Raw genomic sequence first — 21,088 nt, forward strand, 5'->3', positions numbered from 1 at the left:
TGGTTGAGCATGGTGCAATGAATGTGCTGAGCTGTGTATATCACAATGCAAGAAGCATGGTAGGAAAGCCAGATGTGCTCAGGACAGAAAATTATGATATTGAAATTATGATTATGAAATATGACCATGCCAAGAGACAAAGGTTGATCCAGTAAATTTTAACTTCCGTATATTGACTGGGACTCCCATACTGTAAAAGGACCAGATGGGATAGAGTTTGTCAAATGTGCCCTTAATCAATACATAGAATTCCCAAATTAGAAGTGTGCAACAAGCTATTAGGAAATGATCCAGGGCTGGTGACAGAAATTAGTGATCATATTGCCATGAAATTGAAAATAAAGATGGAAAAAGAGAAGTCTGGACCACGGGTTGAGATTCTAAATTGGAGAAAGGTCAATTTTGATGATATCAAAAAGGATCTGACAAGTGTGGTTTGGGACAGGCTGTTTTCTGGCAAAGGAGTACTTGGTAAGTGGGAGGCCATCAGAAGTGAAATTTTGAGGGTGTGGAGTTTGTATGTGCCTGCCAAAATAAAAGCTGAAAGGTGACTGGTGCAGGGAACCTTGGTTTTCAAGATATACTGAGGCCCCGGATATTTTGTTCCTCTGAATGCCTCAGACTGTTGGATGCTACCAAGAGTCATTAATGACTACAATATCATGATTCCACGCACTGAGCTCATCTGACTTGTTATTTAGTCATCTTCTGTTGGTTTCTAAATGCTTCTCAATAGTTTTTGCTCTTTTGTTTGCCCTCTCTTTGGCTTTTATGTAGGCTTTGGCTTCTCATTTTAGCCACAATTGTGTCCTTCTGCCTTTCAAATGCTTCCACTTCTTTGGGATGTATCTATCACTCAGCTCCCGAATTGCTCCCAGAAACTCCAGTCAATTGCTGCTCCATTCTCACTCCTACCTTTTCACTTCCAAACAAGTTTGTCTAGCTTCTCTGTCATAGAAGCATGGAGAAGTTCAGTATGGAAACAGGCTATTTGGCTATTTGCTGAAAAAACATTTAAGCTGTCTAATGCAACTGCCTGCCACTGTGACTATTACCCTCCATACCCCTACCATCCAGGCTCCCATCCAAACTTCTTTGAAATGGTGAAACCGTGCTCATGTTCACCACTTGTGCTGGCATCTCATTCCACACACTCACGACCATTTCAGTAAAGAGCTTTTCCAAATGTTTCCATTAAATTTTCACCTTCCCTACTTACCCATGACCAACCCACATAATCTCAGTGGAAAAAGCTGCTTGCCTTTACCCTATCTATACCCATATAATTCCAGCAAATCCTCAAAGCAATGCATAATTTCCTTGTTAATGTTTAGAGCATGTTTTAGAAGTATAAGATGATGAGGGGCATTAAGCGTGTGGATAGCCAGAGGTTTTTCCCAGTGTTGAAACAGCTAAAACGAGAGGGCGTAGTTTTAAGCTGCTTGGAAATAGATACCAAGAGGATGTCAGGGGTTGGTTTTTTACACAGAGAGTGGTGGGTGCGTGGAATGCACTGCCGGCTATTTGCATGAGAGTGTTTCAGTTACTGTGGGGCCAGGCACCCATGCAGCTCAGTGGGAATTGGGAATAATACCAAGTTAGAGAGTCAAACTGAGCCAGGTCACAGATTGGAGATGGCAGAAAAGCCCCATTCTTATAGAGACAGGAGGAGCATCAGAGAATTTGATGGTCATTCCAGATACCAGCACTGTGCCCAGTTAGAAGATGACTTCTCCAACATGTGTTGAACATCACTGTCACAGTGTGATGCCAGATCACACCTTGGCAACTCAAGTGATCTCATCTGAAATGTTGACCTTCACCCACTGATGGATTTTGTAAATCTTTTTACAGGTTAAAAATGACAAGAAATTTGTCTATGGGAATCTCAAACACGACACACCAGTTTTGCTGTCTCTGCCCAGATACTTAAGAAGTGGAGCAAGGGATTCACTCAGTCATCACAACTGAAGGTACATCAGAGAATTCACACTGACGAGAGGCCATTCAACTGGTTCACTCAATCATCTGACTGACTGGCACGCCCATCATTTTACAAAGGGGGAACCCCTTCATCTGCTTAGACAGTGGGACTGGATTCAGTTGGTCATTTCAACTGAAGGTACATCAGCGAGTTCACACTGGACAAGGCCATTCACCTGTTCTGTTTGTGAGAAGGGATTCAGTTGATCTTCCCACTTGTGGACACACCAGTCAATTCACACTGGGCACAGGCTGATCATCTGCTGATTTTGTGGGGGAGGATGCACCCGATCATCTGACCAAATGGCTCACCAGCGAGTTTGCACCGGGGAGTGGCCGTTCACCTGCTCAAACTGTGGGAAGGGATTCACTTGCTCATCTAAACTGAAGTTACATCAGCGAGTTCACACTGGAGAGAGGCCATTTACCTGCTCAGAGTGTGGGAAGCGATTCACTCAGTCATTTCACCTGCAGAGACACCAGTCAGTTCACACTGGGGAGAGGCCGTTCACCTGCTCAGACTGTGGGAAGGGATTCACTTGTTCATCTGAACTGAAGCTACATCAGAAATTTCACTCGGGGGTGAGGCCATTCACCTGCTCAGTCTGTGGGAAGGGATTCACTTTGTCATCTCAGCTACTGAGACACCAATCAGTTCACACCAGAGAGAGGCCATTTATCTGCTCAGACTGTGGGAAGGGATTCATTGAATCATCCTCCCTCCAGAGACACCAGTCAGTTCACACTGGGAAGTGGCGGTTCAGCTGTTCAGACTGTGGGAAGGGATTCAATCGGTCATCTCACCTTCAGGCACACCAGTCAGCCCACACAGGGAAATGGCCGTTCACCTGCTCAGACTGTGGGAAGGGATTCAATCGGTCATCTCACCTACTGAGACACCAGTCAGCCCACACAGGGAAATGGCCGTTCACCTGCTCAGACTGTGGGAAGGGATTCATTTGGTCATCCACCTTAAAGGCACATCAGCAAGTTCACACCAGGGAGAGGACATTCACCTGCTCAGAGTGTGGGAAGGGATTCATTCGGTCATCGACCCTAAAGGTACATCAGCGAGTTCACACTGGGGAGAGGCTGTTCACCTGCTCAGACTGTGGGAAGGGATTCATTCGGTCATCCGACCTACTTGCACACCAGTCAGTTCACACTGGAGAGAGTCCGTTCACTTGCTCAGACTGTGGGAAGGGATTCACTCGCTCATCTGAACTGAAGGCACACCAGTCAGTTCACACCGGAGAGAGGCCGTTCACATGCTCCGACTGTGGGAAGGGATTCACTCGGTCATCACAACTGAAGGTACATCAGAAAATTCACACTGACGAGAGGCCATTTATCTGCTCAGACTGCGGGAAGGCATTCAGTCGGTCATCTGACCTAATTGCACACCAGTCAGTTCATACTGGGGAGTGGCCATTCACCTGCTCAGACTGTGGGAAAGGATTCACGCAGTCATCCACACATAAGGCACACCAGCGAGTTCACACTGGGAAGCGGCCGTTCTCCTGCTCGGACTGTGGGAAGGGATTCACTTGCTCATCCCAACTGAAGGTACATCAGCGAGTTCACACTGGGGAGAGACCATTCACCTGCTCGGACTGTGGGAAGGGATTCACTTGCTCATCCCAACTGAAGGTACATCAGCGAATTCACACTGGAGAGAGGCCATTCACCTGCTCGGACTGTGGGAAGCGATTCACTTGCTTATCCCATCTGAAGGTACATCAGAGAGTTCACACTGGGGAAAGGCCGTTCACCTGCTCACAGTGTGGCAAAGGATTCACTGGATCATCCCAACTACAGAGACACCATCAAGTTCACACTGGGGAGAAGCGGTTTACCTGCTCAGACTGTGGAAAGAGATTCAGTCGGTCATCTCACCTACAGACACACCAGTCAACCCACACAGGGAAATGGCCGTTCACCTGCTCAGACTGTGGGAAGGGATTCACTCACTCATCTCAACTGAAGGCACATCAGCCAGTTCACACCAGGGAGAGGCCATTCACCTGCTCAGACTGTGGGAAAGGATTCACTCAGTCATCCCACCTACGGAGACACCAGCGACTTCACACTGGGGAGAAGCCGTTCACCTGCTCAGAGTGTGGGAAAGGATTCACTCGGTCATCCGAACTACTTGCACACCAGTCAGTTCATACTGGGGAGAGGCCATTCACTTGCTCAGTGTGTGGAAAGGGATTCGCTCGATCATCCTATCTACTGAAACACCAGCGAGTTCACACTAGGTAGAGACCGATTTCCTGCTCAGACTTCAGGAAGAGATTCTCTCAGCCAATTCAACCAAATGTGCATCATTGAGTTCACACTGTGGAGAGGCCGTTCACCTGCTGTGAATGTGGGAAGGGATTCACTCAGTAATCTAACCTTGTGACACACTACTAGGTTCACACTGGGGAGAAAGTTTCAATAAGCTGCATGCTGGATATTTGTCCATCACCGTTGCTGAATGCAATTTCGAGAGTGACTGTCGGTGCTGAACTCTGCAATTATTGCTGCTGCTCACCACACCCAGTTCTGCACCCTTGTCACTGGGCATGGGAGGAGTTCCTTCTGCTGTACATTCACCTTTAATGGGACTGGTGTTTAATATTCTGGATCTGAGACAAATAAATCAGATGTATTTTAAACTCTGTCTCTGGTACTTAGTAAATTTATAACACAACTAGTGTACAGTAGACAGTCTACTCAGGCTGGCTGGATCCTGTAAGTGATTCAGTTCCTCAACAGGCCTTTTAATTCCTCCCCTGTTGTTCACTGCTTGCTCTTCCTGTGAGAAGTTTTTCAAACAGTCACCACTCTGTGGGTGAAGAGGATTCCCTTGAATTTTCTGCAGACTGAAGCAGTCGAGCTGGCTGCAGTTCTGTCTGAGGTGTTCTTTAGCCCTCAAATCTCTGCACTGTGGAAGAATGGCATTGGGATTTAACCTCCTTATTCATGGCTCATTTCCACATTATGAGTCATTTTGCCTGCTTCTAAAGGGTTGCTGGAAAACACCACTGTCCTCTAAAGACTGAAAGCAGAATGGGAAACCATTAGTTGGATGTTCAACAGAACAGGGTCAGAAACCAGAGGCGGGTCTGCACAATGCAGAGTTTGGGGCTCTGGATGCTGGTCAAGGTAAGAGTAACACAGATATACTTTCAAATCTAACTCCTGGATAAACAATCAGCAATTACATTGTCAGTCCCCTTTACATGTTGTATTTTAATATTGAATTCTTCTAACAACAGACTGCAACTTAATAACCACCTATTTTTATTCTTCATGTTAGTCAAAAATACCAATGGGTTGTGATCAGTATAAACTATCAATGGCTTCTGTGCCAGACAAATGCGAACCTCAAAATGCTGTAATGCCAGAATAACCGGGTTACCAAACCAGCAGAAATGGAATGATATGTTGGAGTCTGGTGGTACTGTAACTAAAGGTGTTTATTAGTAAACTAAGTAATACAAATATACATATAAAACAGGTTAGCAGAAATAAATACAGAAGTGTAAAAAGAAGAATCAAAACCAAGCTCTATCAAAGTCTAGGGGTAAATGAACAGTTTTAAGATAATGCAGAGTTCAGTTCAGTTCAGTTTAAGTCGAGGTAGCTGCTGTTGTGACGTGAGAGAGAGAGAGAGAGAGACAGCTGCAGCAGGCAAACCTTCCGTTGTCTTCTTGTTCCGTTGCACTGACGTGGTCATTCGGTTATGACCCCTCTGTTCTCAGCTAAACCGTTCTTCTGTGGTGGACTCATCACTCTGGCATGAGTGGACACACACACAAGCCCCCACCGGTCCTGCCATCACACTGCGAGCTTTGTGACCGATCTCCTGATTCAGTCCTCCAAGCCCCCACCTTCCTGTGGGTGCACAACGCTCTTACAGTGTCTCGTGGCGTGTCTCCCGGTGTCTCATCAGACCCGTCTTTTATCTCCCCTGACGGGGTATCAGCCATCCATCAAACTGGCCAATCCCTGCTGTCTCAGCAGCAATGTTAACTAGCAAAGAAGTGTCCTTGCAGCAAAAGGTAAATAATCAGTGAAGAAACCATAATACATAAATCATGTCTCTCTCTCTCTCTCTCTCTCTCTCCCTCTCCCTCTCCCTCTCCCTCTCCCTCTCCCTCTCCCTCTCCCTCTCCCTCTCCCTCTCCCTCTCCCTCTCCCTCTCCCTCTCCCTCTCCCTCTCCCTCTCCCTCTCCCTCTCCCTCTCCCTCTCCCTCTCCCTCTCCCTCTCCCTCTCCCTCTCCCTCTCCCTCTCCCTCTCCCTCTCCCTCTCCCTCTCCCTCTCCCTCTCCCTCTCCCTCTCCCTCTCCCTCTCCCCCTCCCTCTCCCCCTCCCTCTCCCCCTCCCTCTCCCCCTCCCTCTCCCCCTCCCTCTCCCCCTCCCTCTCCCCCCTCCCTCTCCCCCTCCCTCTCCCCCTCCCTCTCCCCCTCCCTCTCCCCCTCCCTCTCCCCCTCCCTCTCCCCCTCCCTCTCCCCCCCTCTCCCTCTCTCTCTCCCTCTCTCCATAGTTCCCAGGGTGGGGGGGGGCGGTCTACACTGGACCCCATATCCATCTGGTTTTCTCATCACACATAACGGTATATAGAAATGTGCCGAAAAAGAGGGGAGAGTTCTCAGGAGAGCAGCAAGAGTTTATGAACGGGTGTGAGCAAGAATTTGTTCTTCATCCAGAGGAACGATATATTTTCTATTTGTCCAAATTTCCACTACTTCCTTGGCAGCCCTTTTCACCTATATTTGGGTGAAAGAAGTGTCCCTCACATGTCACTTCCTCTCTCTTCTTAAAACCTCTGACCCCTACTCTGTGGCTAATAGAAGGCCGTGGCTGTACCTACATCTCTCAGTATTTTACATTAATCTTAAATGTCATGCCTGAATGTTCAATGTTAATGGGAAAGTTCTAGCCATCGATCCCTGCATCACCCTTGCGACTGTCTCCAATGTAATCATACCCATAATGAAGTGTACCATCAGAAGTGTGCCCACAATGCTAGCTAGGGTCTATCTAATGTTCCTAAAAGTTCCTCCAAGTTTGTGTTCTGTGCCACAGTTAAGAAGGGCAAATTTTGCATAGGCTTTCCTCACTGTCTATTATCGTTTCAACTTTTCATAATTCATCACCTCACACAGAATTAAATGCTACCTGGCGTTTACTTACCTAATTTACCAGGTGATCCATATCACTGTACCTTCTAATTTTGTACCTTCCAAACATTTGCAGAATATGCATTCCCCTTTGCAACTCGATTTACATCTAAACTGTTTACCTGGATGTCAATCATGCATGGAGTTCGGTAACCAGGGACACCTTCTCTTCGTGATTTTTATAAATGACCTGAATGAAGAACTGATGGGATAGCTTAGTAAATTGCTGATGAAACAATGGTTGAGAATGTTGTGGATAGTGTGGAGGGTTGTTAAAACGAATATCGATGGGGTACAAACTGGGCTGAGAAGTGGCAGACGGATTTTAACACAGATAAATGTAAGGTGGTTCAATTTCGTAGGTCTAATCTGACAGCAGAATATAGTAATGATAAGAATCTAGACAGTGTGGAGTATCAGATGGATCTTGTGGTTCCAATCTTAGTCCATTGAAAGGTTGACTCTGTTGAAGGCATAGGGTGCATTACCATTAATCAGCCATCTGATTCAGTTCAATGGGAGAGAGGTAGTGTTACAGTTATATAGGGCACTGGTAAGACCCCACGGAGTATTATACTCAGTTCTGGTCACCTCACTGCAGGAAGGATGTGGAAACTATTGAAAATGTGGAGAAGAAATTTACAAGGATGATGCCTGGATTGGGGAGCATGCCTTATGGGAACAGGTTGAGTGAATTCAGCCTTAAAGCGGCAGAGGATGAGAGGTGACCTGATAGAGGTGTATAAGATGATGATAGGCATTGATCATGTAGATAGTCAGAGGCTTTTTCTTAGGGCTGATATGGCGCAGTTTTAAGGTGCATGGAAGTAGGTACAGAGGAGATGTAAAGGTTTTTTTTTTAACGCAGAGAGTGCTGAGTGCACGGAATGGGCTACCAGCAACAGTTGTGATAGGGTCTTTTAAGAGACTCCTGGATAGGTACCTGGAGCTTCAAAAACTAGGGGGCTATATGTAACCCCAGGTAATTTCTAAATAGGTAATGTTCGGCACAGCATTATGGTCTGAAGGGCCTGCATTGTGCTGTAGGTTTTCATTGTTTCTATGTTTCTACTGCACTCCTTATAAGCAACCCTGGTCCATAATAGCGCAATGTATAGATGCAGGACATCACACTGTAGATGTATTCCTGGCCTACTGTGCTATTTGATACATGCTAAAACCAGGAAGAATGAGAGGGTGTGTTATGGAAGCATACAAAATTGTGAAATGGGTAGATGAGATAGAGACAGGAATGTTGTTGTACTGGTATGTAGGATTACTACTTGGGGCCATAGAATCAAGATTCAGAGGAATTGATTTTGGGTGGCGAAGAGGAGGATCTACCTCTCCCAGAGAAATGTGAAGTTGTGGAATTTTCTGCTCATGGAAGTAGAGGGGCCACCTGATTATAAATTTCTTCAATGACTTTACTAGGAAGCATGATGAAGGAAAGGCAGTTGATAGTGTCTATGTGCACTTTAGTAAGTTCTTTGACAGCGTTCCGTATGGTAGGTTGATCAAAAATGTTGAATCACTTAGCATTCAGGATGAGGTAGTAAATTGGTTTAGAGATTGGCTTTGCTGGAAAAGCCAGACACTGGGGTAGATTTTGCTCCTCTCACTGGAGGCTTGTGGCTTTTAATGTAGTATGGTATTTGGAGCTGGGTCTGCTGTTGTTTCTGATCTGTACAAATAATCTGGATGATAATGTGTTAAGATAGTCAAAACAAATTTGTGGATCACACCAAGATTCGGTACATAGTGGACAGCGGGAAATGTTATCAAAGCTCGCAAAGGGAGTTGTCCTGGTGGTAATCATGGCAGATGGAATTTAATGCTGATGATTGTGAGCTGCTTGGGAAGAGAAACTTTAGTAGAACTCGTAGAGAGTGCGGTAAGGCACAAGAATTGTGGGAAAACAGACAGATCTGGGAATACAGATCCATAATACCATCAGAGATACAAAAGGATTTTAAGAGATCTTTTGACACATAAGCATTCATGAATTAAAGTATTGAATGCAGGAGTCTGTAGGTTGCCCAAGAAATTGTTGAGGCTTAATTTTAGGTATTGTGTTCAGTTCGCAATACATTACTACAGGAGAGATATCAATGAGTTTACAAGAATGCAGACAGAATTATAAGTAGAATGCCAGAATCTGAGGACCTGATCTATAGGGAAAATTGAATGAATTAGTACGGTATTCCCCAGAGCATAGGGGAAAAATGGCAGATTGATTGAGGTGCACAATATTGTGAAGCACAGACTTCGAGTAAATGCAAGCAGACTTTTCCACTGAGGTTGGGTGTGATAGAACTGGAAATTAAGAGTGAAAGTTGCAATGTGTAAAGGGAGCATGAGGGAGTTCTTCTTCAATCAGAAGGTGGTGAAATTGTGAAGAAAACTGTCAGTGGAATAGGTGAATTCAGGCATGATTTCAACATTTAAGGGCAATTTGGATACATTCATGGGTGAGAGGGTTATGGAGGGCGCTAATGCAGCACCAGTTGATAGGGCTTGGCAGAATAAGAAAATCTAGGTTGTCTGCAATGCCTGTTTATATGTTTATATATTCTATGACTCTATCGCATTTCAGGTACTTTCTGATATTTCTTGCGAAAGATATTTGTAACTAATGCAGGAAAGCAGGATCACTGTACACGGGCATTACGGTGCTCATAGATGTGAGGGGACGAAAGGCCTGTTTCTATGCTGTACAACTCTTGGTCTCTTCCAATGGGCAAACTGTCAGCCCTTTCTCCTAATATCACCCACCATGGTTCACCAATTTCCTATCTAAAAGGGAGGGAGATATTTCATAATTTTACAGCTAATAGCATTGCTCAAGAGAAATCTATTCTTCTGGTTCTGATGTTTCTTGTCAGTGTGACCTGAAAATTGGTTTCCAGGTATCCACAGCATATTCAGATGTTTATGCAGCAAGGAAACCTGTAATCCTTTTAATCCGTAATCCATACTTTCTCAATAAGCCTTGCATGGGGTACCATATGAAAGGCCTTGCTGAAATCCATATACACTACATCTATGGTTCTACCTTCATTAACGTGCTTAGTCACAACCTCAAAATATTCAATCAGGCTCGTAAGGCAAGATGGGTCTTTGCCAAAGCCATATTGACTATTCCTAATCATATTATGCTTCTTCAAATGTTCATAAATCCTGCCCCTTGGGATTTTCTACATCAACTTACCAACCACTGAAGTAAGACTCACTGGCCTATAATTTCCTGAGCTATCCCTTTAATGTTTTTTACCCTTTAATTTTGTTTGCTTCAGATGGAGGAAATGTTCCAGCCAATGAAGTCTGTCCTTGTAGTCCAGGCCTTTCGACAACATCCTTGTGAATCTTCTTACCAGGTGGCACTAGTAATATTTTATTAAGTCCTTCAAAAAATTCTGTTCCGTGCCCGGCTAAACAAAGGTAGATATCCTATTGAGAGTCCTCATTGCATGTACCTGTTCCTCCACCTTCTGGGATATCTGTGCCCCTACATCAATGCTTGAACTTCTGGAAGATATTCAACAGGCACAGGATGGATACATCTCAAAGTAGAAGTATTTAACAGAGGGATGAGGCAAAACATAGGAGGGGCATTTAATTTTGCAAAAAATACTGGGTGGTGAGAGGATTGGGAAGCTGTTAAAAAACCGACAGAAGAAAACTTCAAAGGTTCAAATTACATTTATTATTAAAACATTTTTTCCTATAAATAACCTTGTGATTTGTCTCCTCACAGGCAGCAACAATGCAAAGAAACTCCATATAACCCATTAACAAAGCAAATCGTCAACCGCGAAAACAAGGATATTGTGCTGACAAAGAAAGTAAGCAAATAAAATTCAGAATTGAAGTTCCTGAAAGTGAGTCGACAGCCACTAAGTCCCTTATCACTGCAGCAGATTCACCAGTCCACTAGCTTCAGACCAGCGCAAAGACGGTCAACCTCATGGAGCCCTGTGCAGAAACAGTCTGTCCCTCGCCTTCAGCTCCGATGACATGAACATTTAACCCTGGCATGGCACATAAATTGTCCAACTCCCCGGTCAATTCTCACCTTCGGTCCTGGACCCTGCCGCTTTGATCTCAGCCATCTGAATCCACAATGTAACAAAGGAAAACTCAGTTAGGATAGAAAATAGGAAATATCAGGGTAAGCTAGCCAGAAACATAAAACACGAAACTAAACTTATAAAATATCCAGTATAGGAGAGGCAAGAACGGATAGCAGACCGCCTTACAATGGTGCTTCTGGAGGAATAATGCCGGTCAAAGAAATGGCAGACCAACTCAGTGACTATTTGCGTCTATGTTCCCTTTGAAAGACAGCAACAGTATGTTTAAGAGTTGAGAGTCAAGAGGTATAATTGTGTGTAATTGCGATTACTAATGAGAAGGTGCTTGGGATACGGAATGTTTTCAGGGTAGATAAGTCATCCGCTCAAGATGGATTACTCACCAGAACTCTGAAGGAGGTAGCTGAGGCGATTCTGGAGGCATTAGTAATGATCGCTCAACAATCATAAAATTAAATTCCATAGAATGGAAATTTCATAGAAAACATACAGCACAATATAGGCCTTTCAGCCCACAAAGCTGTGCCAAACATGTCCCTACCTTACAACTATCTTGAATTTACTCATAACCCTCTATTTTTCCAAGCTCCATGCAGCCATCCAGTCTCTTTAAAGATCCAATCGTGGCCGCCTCCACTCCACTCACCACTCTCTGCGTTAATATATAAAAAAATACTTACCCCTGAAATTTCCACTGTACCTACTTCCAAACACCTTAAAACTACCCCCTCTCATGCTAGCCATTTCAGCCCTGGAGAAAAATCTCTGACTATCCTCTCACTATCTTGTACACCTCTATCAAGTCTCCTCTCATCCTCCGTTGTTCCAAGAAGAAAAGCCGAATTCACTCAACCTATTCTCATAGAGGGTGCTCCCCAATTCAGACAACATTCTTGTAAATCTCCTCTGCACTCGGTCTATGACGGGGTGTCAGAGGATTGGTGAACTGTTTATGTTCCTCCATTGTTTAAAAAGGGTTCGAAGAGTAAACCTTGCAATTATCGTCAGTGGTGGGTAAATTAATGGAAAGTATTTTTTTAGAGATGGTATATATAATTATCTGGATAGACAGGGTCTGATTAGTAACAGCCAACATGGATTTGTGCGTGGAGGTTCATGTTTTACAAAACTTATTGAATTTTTTGAAGAGGTTACGAGGAAAGTTGACGAGGGTAAAACAGTGGATGTGTCTATATGGACTTCAGTAAGGCCTTTGACAAGGTTCCACACAGAAGCGTAGTTAGTAATGTTTACTCGTAATGTATTAATATTGAAGTAATAAAATGCATTGAACAGTGGCTGGATGGGAGATGCCAGAGAGTAGTGGTGGATAACTGTTTGTCAGGTTGGAGGCCGGTGACTAGTGGTGTGCCTCAGGGATCTGTACAGGGTCCAATGTTGTTTGTCATATACATTAATGATCTGGATGATGGGGTGGTAAATCGGATTAGTAAGTATGCAGATGATACCAAGATATGTGGCGATGTGGATAATGAAGTAGGTTTTCAAAGCTTGCAGAGAGATTTAGGCCAGTTAGAAGAGTGGGCTGAAAGATGGCAGATGGAGTTTAATGCTGATAAGTGTGAGGTGCCTCATTTTGGAGGACTAATATAGGACATGCATGGTAAATGGTACGGCATTGAAGAATGCAGTAGAACAGAGTGATCAAGGAATAATGGTGCATAGTTCCCTGAAGGTGGAATCTCATGTGGATAGGGTGGTGAAGAAAGCTTCTGGTATGCTGGCCTTTATAAATCAGAACATTGAGTTTAGGAGGTGGGATGTCATGTTAAAACTGTACAAGGCATTGGTAAGGCCAAATTTGTAGTATTATGTACAGTTCTAATCACAGAATTATAGGAACGATGTCAACAAATCAAAGATTTACTAGAATGTTACCTGTGTTTCAGCACCTAAGTTACAGAGAAATGTTGAACAAGTTATGTCGTTATTCTTCGGAGAGTAGAAGGATGACAGGGGACTTGATAGAGGTATTTAAAATTTTAAGGGGGATAGATAGGGTTGACGTAGATAGGCTATTTTCCATTGAGAGTAAGGGAGGATTAAACAAGAGGAGGTGAGTTGAGAGTTAAGGAGCAGAAGTTTAGGGGTAACATGAGGGGGAACTTCTTTACTCAGAGAGTGGTAGCTGTGTGGAACGAGCTTCCAGTAAAAGTGGTATAGGCAGGTTCAACTTTGTCATTTAAAGTAAATTTGGTTAGGTATATGGACAGGAAAGGTATCAGGGTTATGGGCTGAGTGCAGGTCGGTGGAATAGGTGAGCGTAAGCATTCTGCACGGTCTAGAAGGGCCGAGATGGTCTGTTTCCGTGCTTTCATTGCTATATGGTTGTAACATATGCCTCACTTCTTCCGTACTTTTCCCTGAGAAAAAAGTTGCTGCCGGATGTCCTCATAGTTCTCCTCGCTCCAACTAAACGTTTTCCTAACGTGTCTGTTCTTATCCCTCACCAATGCCATGGTAAAGGAGATAGAATTGTGATCACTATTTCCAAACTGCTCTCCCACTCAAAGACCCGACACTTGACCAGGTTCATTTCCCAATACCAGATCAAGTATAGTCTCTCGTCTTGTAGTCTTGTCTACATACTGTGTCAAGAAACGTTCCTGAACATACCTAACGGACTCCACCCCATCTAAAACCCCTCACTCTAGGAGATGCTAATCAATATTTGGGAAATTTAAATCTCCCACCAGAACAACCTTGTTATTATTAATCCTTTCCAGAATCTGCCTCCCTATATGTCCCTGTTACTATTGGGTGGTCTATAAAAACACCCAGTAGAGTTATTGACCCCTTTCTGTTCGTAACATTCACCCACAGAGACTCTGTAGACAACCTCTCCATGTCTTCCTCCTTTTCTGCAGCCGTGCCTCTATCTGTGATCAACAGTGCCACGCCCCTACCTCGTTTGCCTCCCTCCCTATCCTTTCTGAAACATCTAAAGCTATGCACTTTAATACGCCATTCCTGCCCCTCCACCATCCAATTGTCTGTAATGGCCACATCATACTCTAAGTGCTGATCCACACTCTAAGCTCACCCGCTTTATTCATGATACTCCTCGCATTAAAATAGACGCATCTCAAACCATCAGACTTTGCGCATCACTTCTCTATCACCTTCCTATCTCCAATTTCGCATTATCTCCAAACTTGCTCCATTTGTGAGCCAACTTCCTTTTTCTCTGTCAGTTCAGTTCGGTTCCCCCCCCCCCCCCAGCAATTCTAGTTTAAAGTCTCCTCAATAGCTTTAGCAAACCTTCCTGCCAGGATATTGGTCCCCTTTTGATCCCCGTGCAACCCGTCCGTTTTATACATGTCACACCTGCGCCAGAAGAGGTTCCAATGATCAAGAAATCTGAAACCCTACCCCCTGCTCGAAACCTGCCACGCATTTATCCACCTAATTCTATTCCTATACTCACTGTAGCGTGGCTCAGGCAGTAATCCCGAGATTACTACCTTTAAGGTCCTGCTTCTCAATTTCTTTTCTAACTCCCTGTAGTTTTCTTTCAGGACACCCTTCCCCCTTTTTCTGCCTATGTCGTTGGTACCAATATGTACCACGACATCTGGCTGTTCTCCTTCCCACTTCAAGGTATCGTGGACACGATCAGAAACATCCCGGACCTTGGCACCTGGGAGGCAAATTACCATCCGCGTTTCTTTCCTGGGTCCACAGAATAGCCTATCCGACTGCTAACTATAGCGTCCCCTATCACTGCTGCCATCCTCTTCCTTTCCCTGCCTATCTGAGCCACAGGGCCTGACTCTGTGCCAGAGGTACGGCCACTGTTGCTTCCCCTAGGTAGGCTGTCCCCACCCCCACCAACAGTACTCCAGCAGCAATAATTATCGTCAAGGGGACAGCCACCGTGTTACTCTCTTGAACCTGGTTCTTTCTTTTCCCTCTCCTGACTGTTACCCAATTTTTTCTCCCCTGTGGTCCCGGGGTGACTACCTGTCGAGAGCTCCTCTCCATCATCACCTGACCAGACGAAGGTCATCGAGCTGCGGGTCCGGTTCCCTAAGGCGGTGTCTAAGGAGCTGCAGCTCGACGCGCCGGGTGCAGATGTGGCCGTCCGGGAGGCTGGGAGACTGTAGGACCTCCCACATCCGACACCGAGCACAGAAAACCGGCCTCACACACATACTCTCTTGAGTTTATTTCAAGCAGATAACCGGTTTGACCTCGACCCTTTGTCACCGAAGCCCCATTGAGCCAAAGCCGCCCTAAGCCCCATTGAGCCAAAGCCGCCCTACTCTGTCGCCTGCTCCTCCGACGCCTGCTTTGTCTCGCTTTTAAACTCCTCCCGCTGTTCTCACTGGCCGACCTCCACACGCTTGTGCAGTCGTACCCCATTCAAACTGCTGAAGAGATAACAATAACCAAAAAAATAATCTGGCTTTGTTCGAGTAGACTGAGAATGATAAATGGCCCTCCGATAGGAGGGAGGCATAAGAAAGGAAATGGTAGGTGTTAGCCTGTCATTGAGTGCCTCAGCCAGAGTCCCGACCTTCCCCCAATCCAAAATCTCTGGCAAGAACTGAGGATTGCTGTCCACTTGCGCTGCGCAGCTCACCTGGCACATCCTCGGCAATGTTGCAAGGAGTTGTGTAAAGCTGAAACAGACTTTTCCAAAAAGTACACCGGCTGTGAGAGATGATTCAACTAGGTATGAGTAAGGGGCCATGGACACTTTTGAACTGCTAACATTTCCGGTTTTGAATTTTCAGTTTATCATGCTTTACAATTTTCCCTGTTTGTTTTCCGGGGGCAGGGAGGGGGTGTCCACTATGTAAAAAACAAACAAACGACCATAAAATTCACGAATAAAAACTCTGAGTTAAATTGATCAGACTCCCTGGTTGTAATACTGAATAATGTGAACAAGGGATTAGTGACTGAATATATTTTGGCGGATGCTCCAGTCTTCGAATTCGTCCCAGTGCCCCCACCTGGGATGCAGCAATATTTGCGTGGAAGAAAAGCCTGATAATCTACTCCCTATCTTGCTACGGAAACCCCATGGACATCTGCACTATCCATCGGTTTGTCATGTCGATCTCGACTGGATAGCAGTCAACGACATCAAAAGTTCCTTATGCATTCTTTTTCATTGCCGTCTACAGGTGCACATCTCTCATTACCCAATGTTCCCAGATCTTGCAACCTTGTTTTCACTCCCCCCAGAGACAGTTTGAATTCAAAACCAATTGGCTTCAAATAACTCTCAGAGATATGTTGTGTGCTTACCCCGTCACAGTTTGCACCCGATTTGTACTCTCCCCAGATACTGCCTAAAGTAAGGCTCACTAGCCTGCAACGCAGACACCAGTCTGAAGGAACTCAGCAAGCATCGTTTGAAAAGAGTCAACAGTCCTAGTTTCGGGCTGAGAAGATGCTATCGGCACTGGAGCAAATAGGGTGCAGGGACGTGAGGAAGGAGTACAAGGCGCAAGATGTTCATTAGTTTGTCCTGATTTTAGCAGAATCCCCTAAGATTACGTCCTTCTTTGGGGATGACTGTGATCAAAACTGTTCTCCCACCGAAATTCATCAATTATAAGGCTTGTGCCCCAGTGCAAGGTCTCTTAAGTGTCCCGAATTCATCTGCTTCTACCTCAACCCCAAGATAAAATTCCACATGTTTCGCGACATATAACTTGAATTCAATACTTTCTTCCAACCACTTTGAAATTATCTCCCTTGCTTCAGCCACCTCCCTCCCTGGGAAATAACTCTGGCTGTTCACTCGATTTATCTGCTATAATGTTGTATACCTCTTTCAGGCACTTCTCATCCTGCTTCCCTGCAAAGAGAAGATCCCTATGTTATTCAAATTACCCTCACTGGACATGTTTAAAGTAAATTTGTTGTCGAAGTTCATATGTGCCAACATTTACCAACCTCATATTTGTTGTCTTGCAGGCATACACAGTAAATACAAAGAAACACAATGGAATCAATGAAAAACTTCACAACAAAGGCGGACAAAACGTCAAAGCACAAAACACGACAATGGCAATGAATTGTACAAATAAAAAGCATACATGACAGTAAATATGAAATAGATGTCCATAACTGCAGTGGTAGAACACTTGATGTAGGTTCTTTATAAACCAACTGGACTTATCCCCTTTGCCTCGAGAGCCTGATCATTCAGGAGGAGTAGCTATTCCATAACCCGTTGCCGGGAGACCGGGCGCTCCTGTAATTTGTTCTTGCTGGCGCTGTCGAGATGGGGCATCAACCGGAAAATGGGGGTCCTTGATGGTAAATGCTGTGTTCCTGCGACCCCTCTCCTTGTAGAGGTTCTCAGTGGTGGGAAGAGCTGTGCCTGTGATGCCATGAATTGCAGTCCAGTGTCAGGGTTGAACAGACCTCTGTTCTTGAAGTTCTTGGGTTGCACCAGTGTTTCCCGGTGGAGTACCGTGCTGGGTGTACAAATGTCAGTGCGATCACTACACAGGATTCAGAGTTCTATACGACTGTGCCCGAGAAGTGAAGGTCTAGGTGTTGTAAAGTTCACTGTCTTGGTAAATTAACTGCTGACTATTCTTGTACAGGTTCGTAATCAGGTAATGTTTGTACCATAGTTACACCCTCCTCTTCCTCAACATGTTGAGTTGCATCAGGGTTTGACCCTGCAGGACTGTGTTTGGTTTCTGCTTGTCCGCTTCCCTGATGTGCAGCACTGGGCAGTTGTGTAGCTGTACCTGGCAGTGTCCATGCAGTCCGGAGCTGTTTGCAGGTCTTTGTTCTGCCAGTGTTGGTGGCTCGTGTACTCAGCGGGATCTCTGTTGGGTTGTGTATAATGAGGTATTCCTCACGCCTTTTTCTGTACAGAATATAAATGGTGCTGACAATCTGTGGTCCCAAAGAGCAGAGATGGGTTTGCTGGGACCTGTGATACATCATTTTGGTTCTATTTTTGAGAGCCTCAGGGTTGTCATAGACTGCAGAACAGAGTGAGGGTTGTATTATTGTGAAATTTGTGGTCATTACAGGGATGCTACCAGTCTTCTATGACACCGGATAAAGACAGTTAAATGTTGGTATATAGTAAGATTCTCAGCCGTTCCAGTACCGGTTCATGGTTGTGCATCTGTTTGATTGTACACCTGACCCCATTAAGAATGCGAACGATATTTGCAAAGGTCTGTGCCCTTACCGTACAGTGCTAGCTGTTGTCAATGCATGCAACCTTCCAGTATGACAGCCGTTATAGCAAAGATCTTTATCCTTAGAGTATTGAGCAAACGGCTGTAAGAATCAGTTATAACTGGTTGTTATAAAGGTCAGAGCTACAGCAAAAAATTAAAAAAAAATATATATATATACACACTGGGATTCTCTTGGTCTAAGTCAACAGTGTAATGTTTAGTTAGATGTCCCTCCTTGTATTAGAGTCTTTCCTGGCCAGTGTTGCGCTCTGGCAGCTCAGTGTGCGTGGAATACAATGCCAGCATTTTGACAGCAGAGTGACCTTATTACACAAACTTGCCTTCTACACCCCGGTAGATGTGTTGTCTCCAGGAGACCATACTGAGATTTTGATATCATTAGTGAACAAGGTATCATTGTGGGATGGCACACCATTCAACCCAGAAAGTCTATACTAGCTCTTGGTACAACGTTCCAATTGCCCTGTTCTCCACACTCTTCAAACAGCTCAGCAGTTGAATTCTCCCGAATGAACTGTCGTGTTCCACTTTGAACACCCTGATTGTTTGTTCCCACCACACGTATAGGCAGTTTTCCAGATCAGAACCGCATGCAGCGTAGAACTAAGAATTTCATCACATGTGCCCTTTTGGTCCTTTGCCCACTGGGCTTCAAGTCATTGACCAATAAACTGTGAACGCACAACACAGAGAAAGTCCCCCCAGCTCACGATATGTGCGTTGACCATAATGAAACTTTTAACTGTATGTTTCCCTGCATGCATCGGTGTCCTCCCCCTGAAGGATTCAACCACCTTAATGCTCTTTGAACTAAATTCATCTCGTCCTTGGTGTCAACATATCCCCTCGAGATTCCACTCTCGCTCATGTTCCCTCCCTCGCCATCAATCCCCGATGTGTCATTTACTCTCTCTCGCTCGCTCAAAATAATTGTGTTTTTGTTAATTTGTAGCACAGTTTAAAATTCTAGAATTGCGTTTTAATCTGCTGTAAAGGTCTGTCTCCTTATAGCAGACTGGCGATAGTTATAAAGATCTGTACCCTTACGGTATCATCCGAGATGTTGTCAAACCCTGCACCTTCCCGTGTGACAGCGGCTGCAGCAAAGATGGACATTCTTACAGTACGGTGCCAGCTGGGCTAAATATCAGTTACAATCCTCCTGCTGGAAGATAGTTGACGGTGGTACAGATAAGGAGAACCCACAGGTAGACAAGGATGAGAATAAACGCGGGAACGAAAAGACCGATTTTGATGGGAGTAGGAGTGTTTGATACAAACAAATATATACTCCCGGATCACGCAGCGTAGACAATACCGGGAAGCTTGGGGTAACACGTCCGCCTGAAACTTCACTTTTAGGTGTGGTGAGGTACAAAGCACATTTCTGTGAAAAAGAGTAAACTTGCGAATTATGGTTCCGACCCCGTTCATTGGACTCTGAATTACTGTGAGTTGTTTTGTAGCAACTTCAGATTTTAACGTGTTTGATTTGTAACTCTATTCATCACATTGCTCCCATTTACTGACAAGTGAGGCCACGGAGTAGGGAGCATGACGGCAGCTGAATTGTAATACAAACAACATTTATTTCTAACTTTTAATGAGTTTCCAAATCTGCTTCACTGGATACTTGATCATATCCTTGAGTTCCTCCCGGAATTTGCTCTGAGTCAGGGCGTAAATACACGTGTTGGTGCAGGAACTGACAACCTGCAGCATAGACGATGTCAGTAACGCGATGTAACCAGGATCCGTGACAGAATAAACAAACCTCATTGAAATCCGTTCATAGATATAAAATACCACCTGTGTTACCCAACACAATATGAAACTACCCGTTATGCTGAAGAGCAAAACGATGGATTTGCGTCGGTTCTCCATTTCCCGGTCCTTGTCATTCTCTCCATTCTTTTGTCCCCGGAGCCCCCTGCGGGCTCGACTGGCCTCTAGAATCCGCCGGACAGTCAGAATATTGAATAGCAAAATCAGAAAGAACGGGACACAAGGGGTTAAAATGCGGTGAAAAATCTCGAATGCCGCCCATGATGATGAGTTTAGGAAGCTCTGTGTAAGGGCACAATCCCAGGGAACACCATCAGTTATTACTTTGGGCTCGTATATAAAGCCCCCAGGGGACACTCTCCAAACAGGCCAGCACACTCACTGTCCCGATGACCACAGCCGCCGTTCTCTCGGTGCAATATTTTGTTTTCAGCTTCTCACAGCAAATAGCCATAAATCGATCGCTTTGACAGTCAGCCCAGACAGAGGTCGCAGTGCTTGCAAAAGTTAACCATCGACAGAGTATGCACAAGGGAGTAAGGAAAAGGAATGATTGGAGAAAATAAAACCTAGCAGTCCACGTCAGCAGCGGATCGAAGGTAACGACCAGGAGATCAGCCGCGGCCATTCCCACCATGTAGCGAGTAACACATTTGGAGAGACCGCATTTCCCCCGGGACAGGATCACAATCGCCACCAAGTTCGCTGGAAGAGAGGACAGGGAACAGCAAGCTGAGAAAATACAGAGCACAATTCAATACAGTTGTTGCTGGAGATCCTGCAATACTTGCACATTATTGTTGCATTTAGCGGTGGAAGAGTCGAGAGAAGGTGCACCGAC

The 21,088-nt window shown here is 45.0% G+C and overlaps 1 protein-coding gene across 4 annotated transcripts in view; it reads left to right on the forward strand.

Moving 5' to 3' along the window:
• The window catches only part of LOC140721963 (uncharacterized), a 30,729-nt gene extending 13,319 nt beyond the window's left edge, over positions 1–17,410 (forward strand). Inside the window, exons 3-5 of one of the 4 annotated variants that reach the window (XR_012097513.1) lie at positions 1,855–1,973; positions 10,915–11,002; positions 17,207–17,410. Coding sequence is in view for 1 of the 4 variants with exons in the window: in XM_073036788.1 (XP_072892889.1) it covers positions 2,287–4,248 (1,962 nt within the window). In the remaining 3 variants the exon portion in view is untranslated. Of the gene's footprint in view, positions 1–1,854; positions 5,137–10,453; positions 10,535–10,914; positions 11,003–17,206 lie in introns of all 4 variants that reach the window. The other 3 variants (XR_012097514.1, XM_073036788.1, XR_012097512.1) reach the window with 3 other exon arrangements.
• Positions 17,411–21,088: the final 3,678 nt, after the last annotated feature.

The sequence above is a fragment of the Hemitrygon akajei genome, unplaced genomic scaffold (assembly GCF_048418815.1).
Source record: "Hemitrygon akajei unplaced genomic scaffold, sHemAka1.3 Scf000066, whole genome shotgun sequence".
NCBI lineage: Eukaryota > Metazoa > Chordata > Chondrichthyes > Myliobatiformes > Dasyatidae > Hemitrygon > Hemitrygon akajei.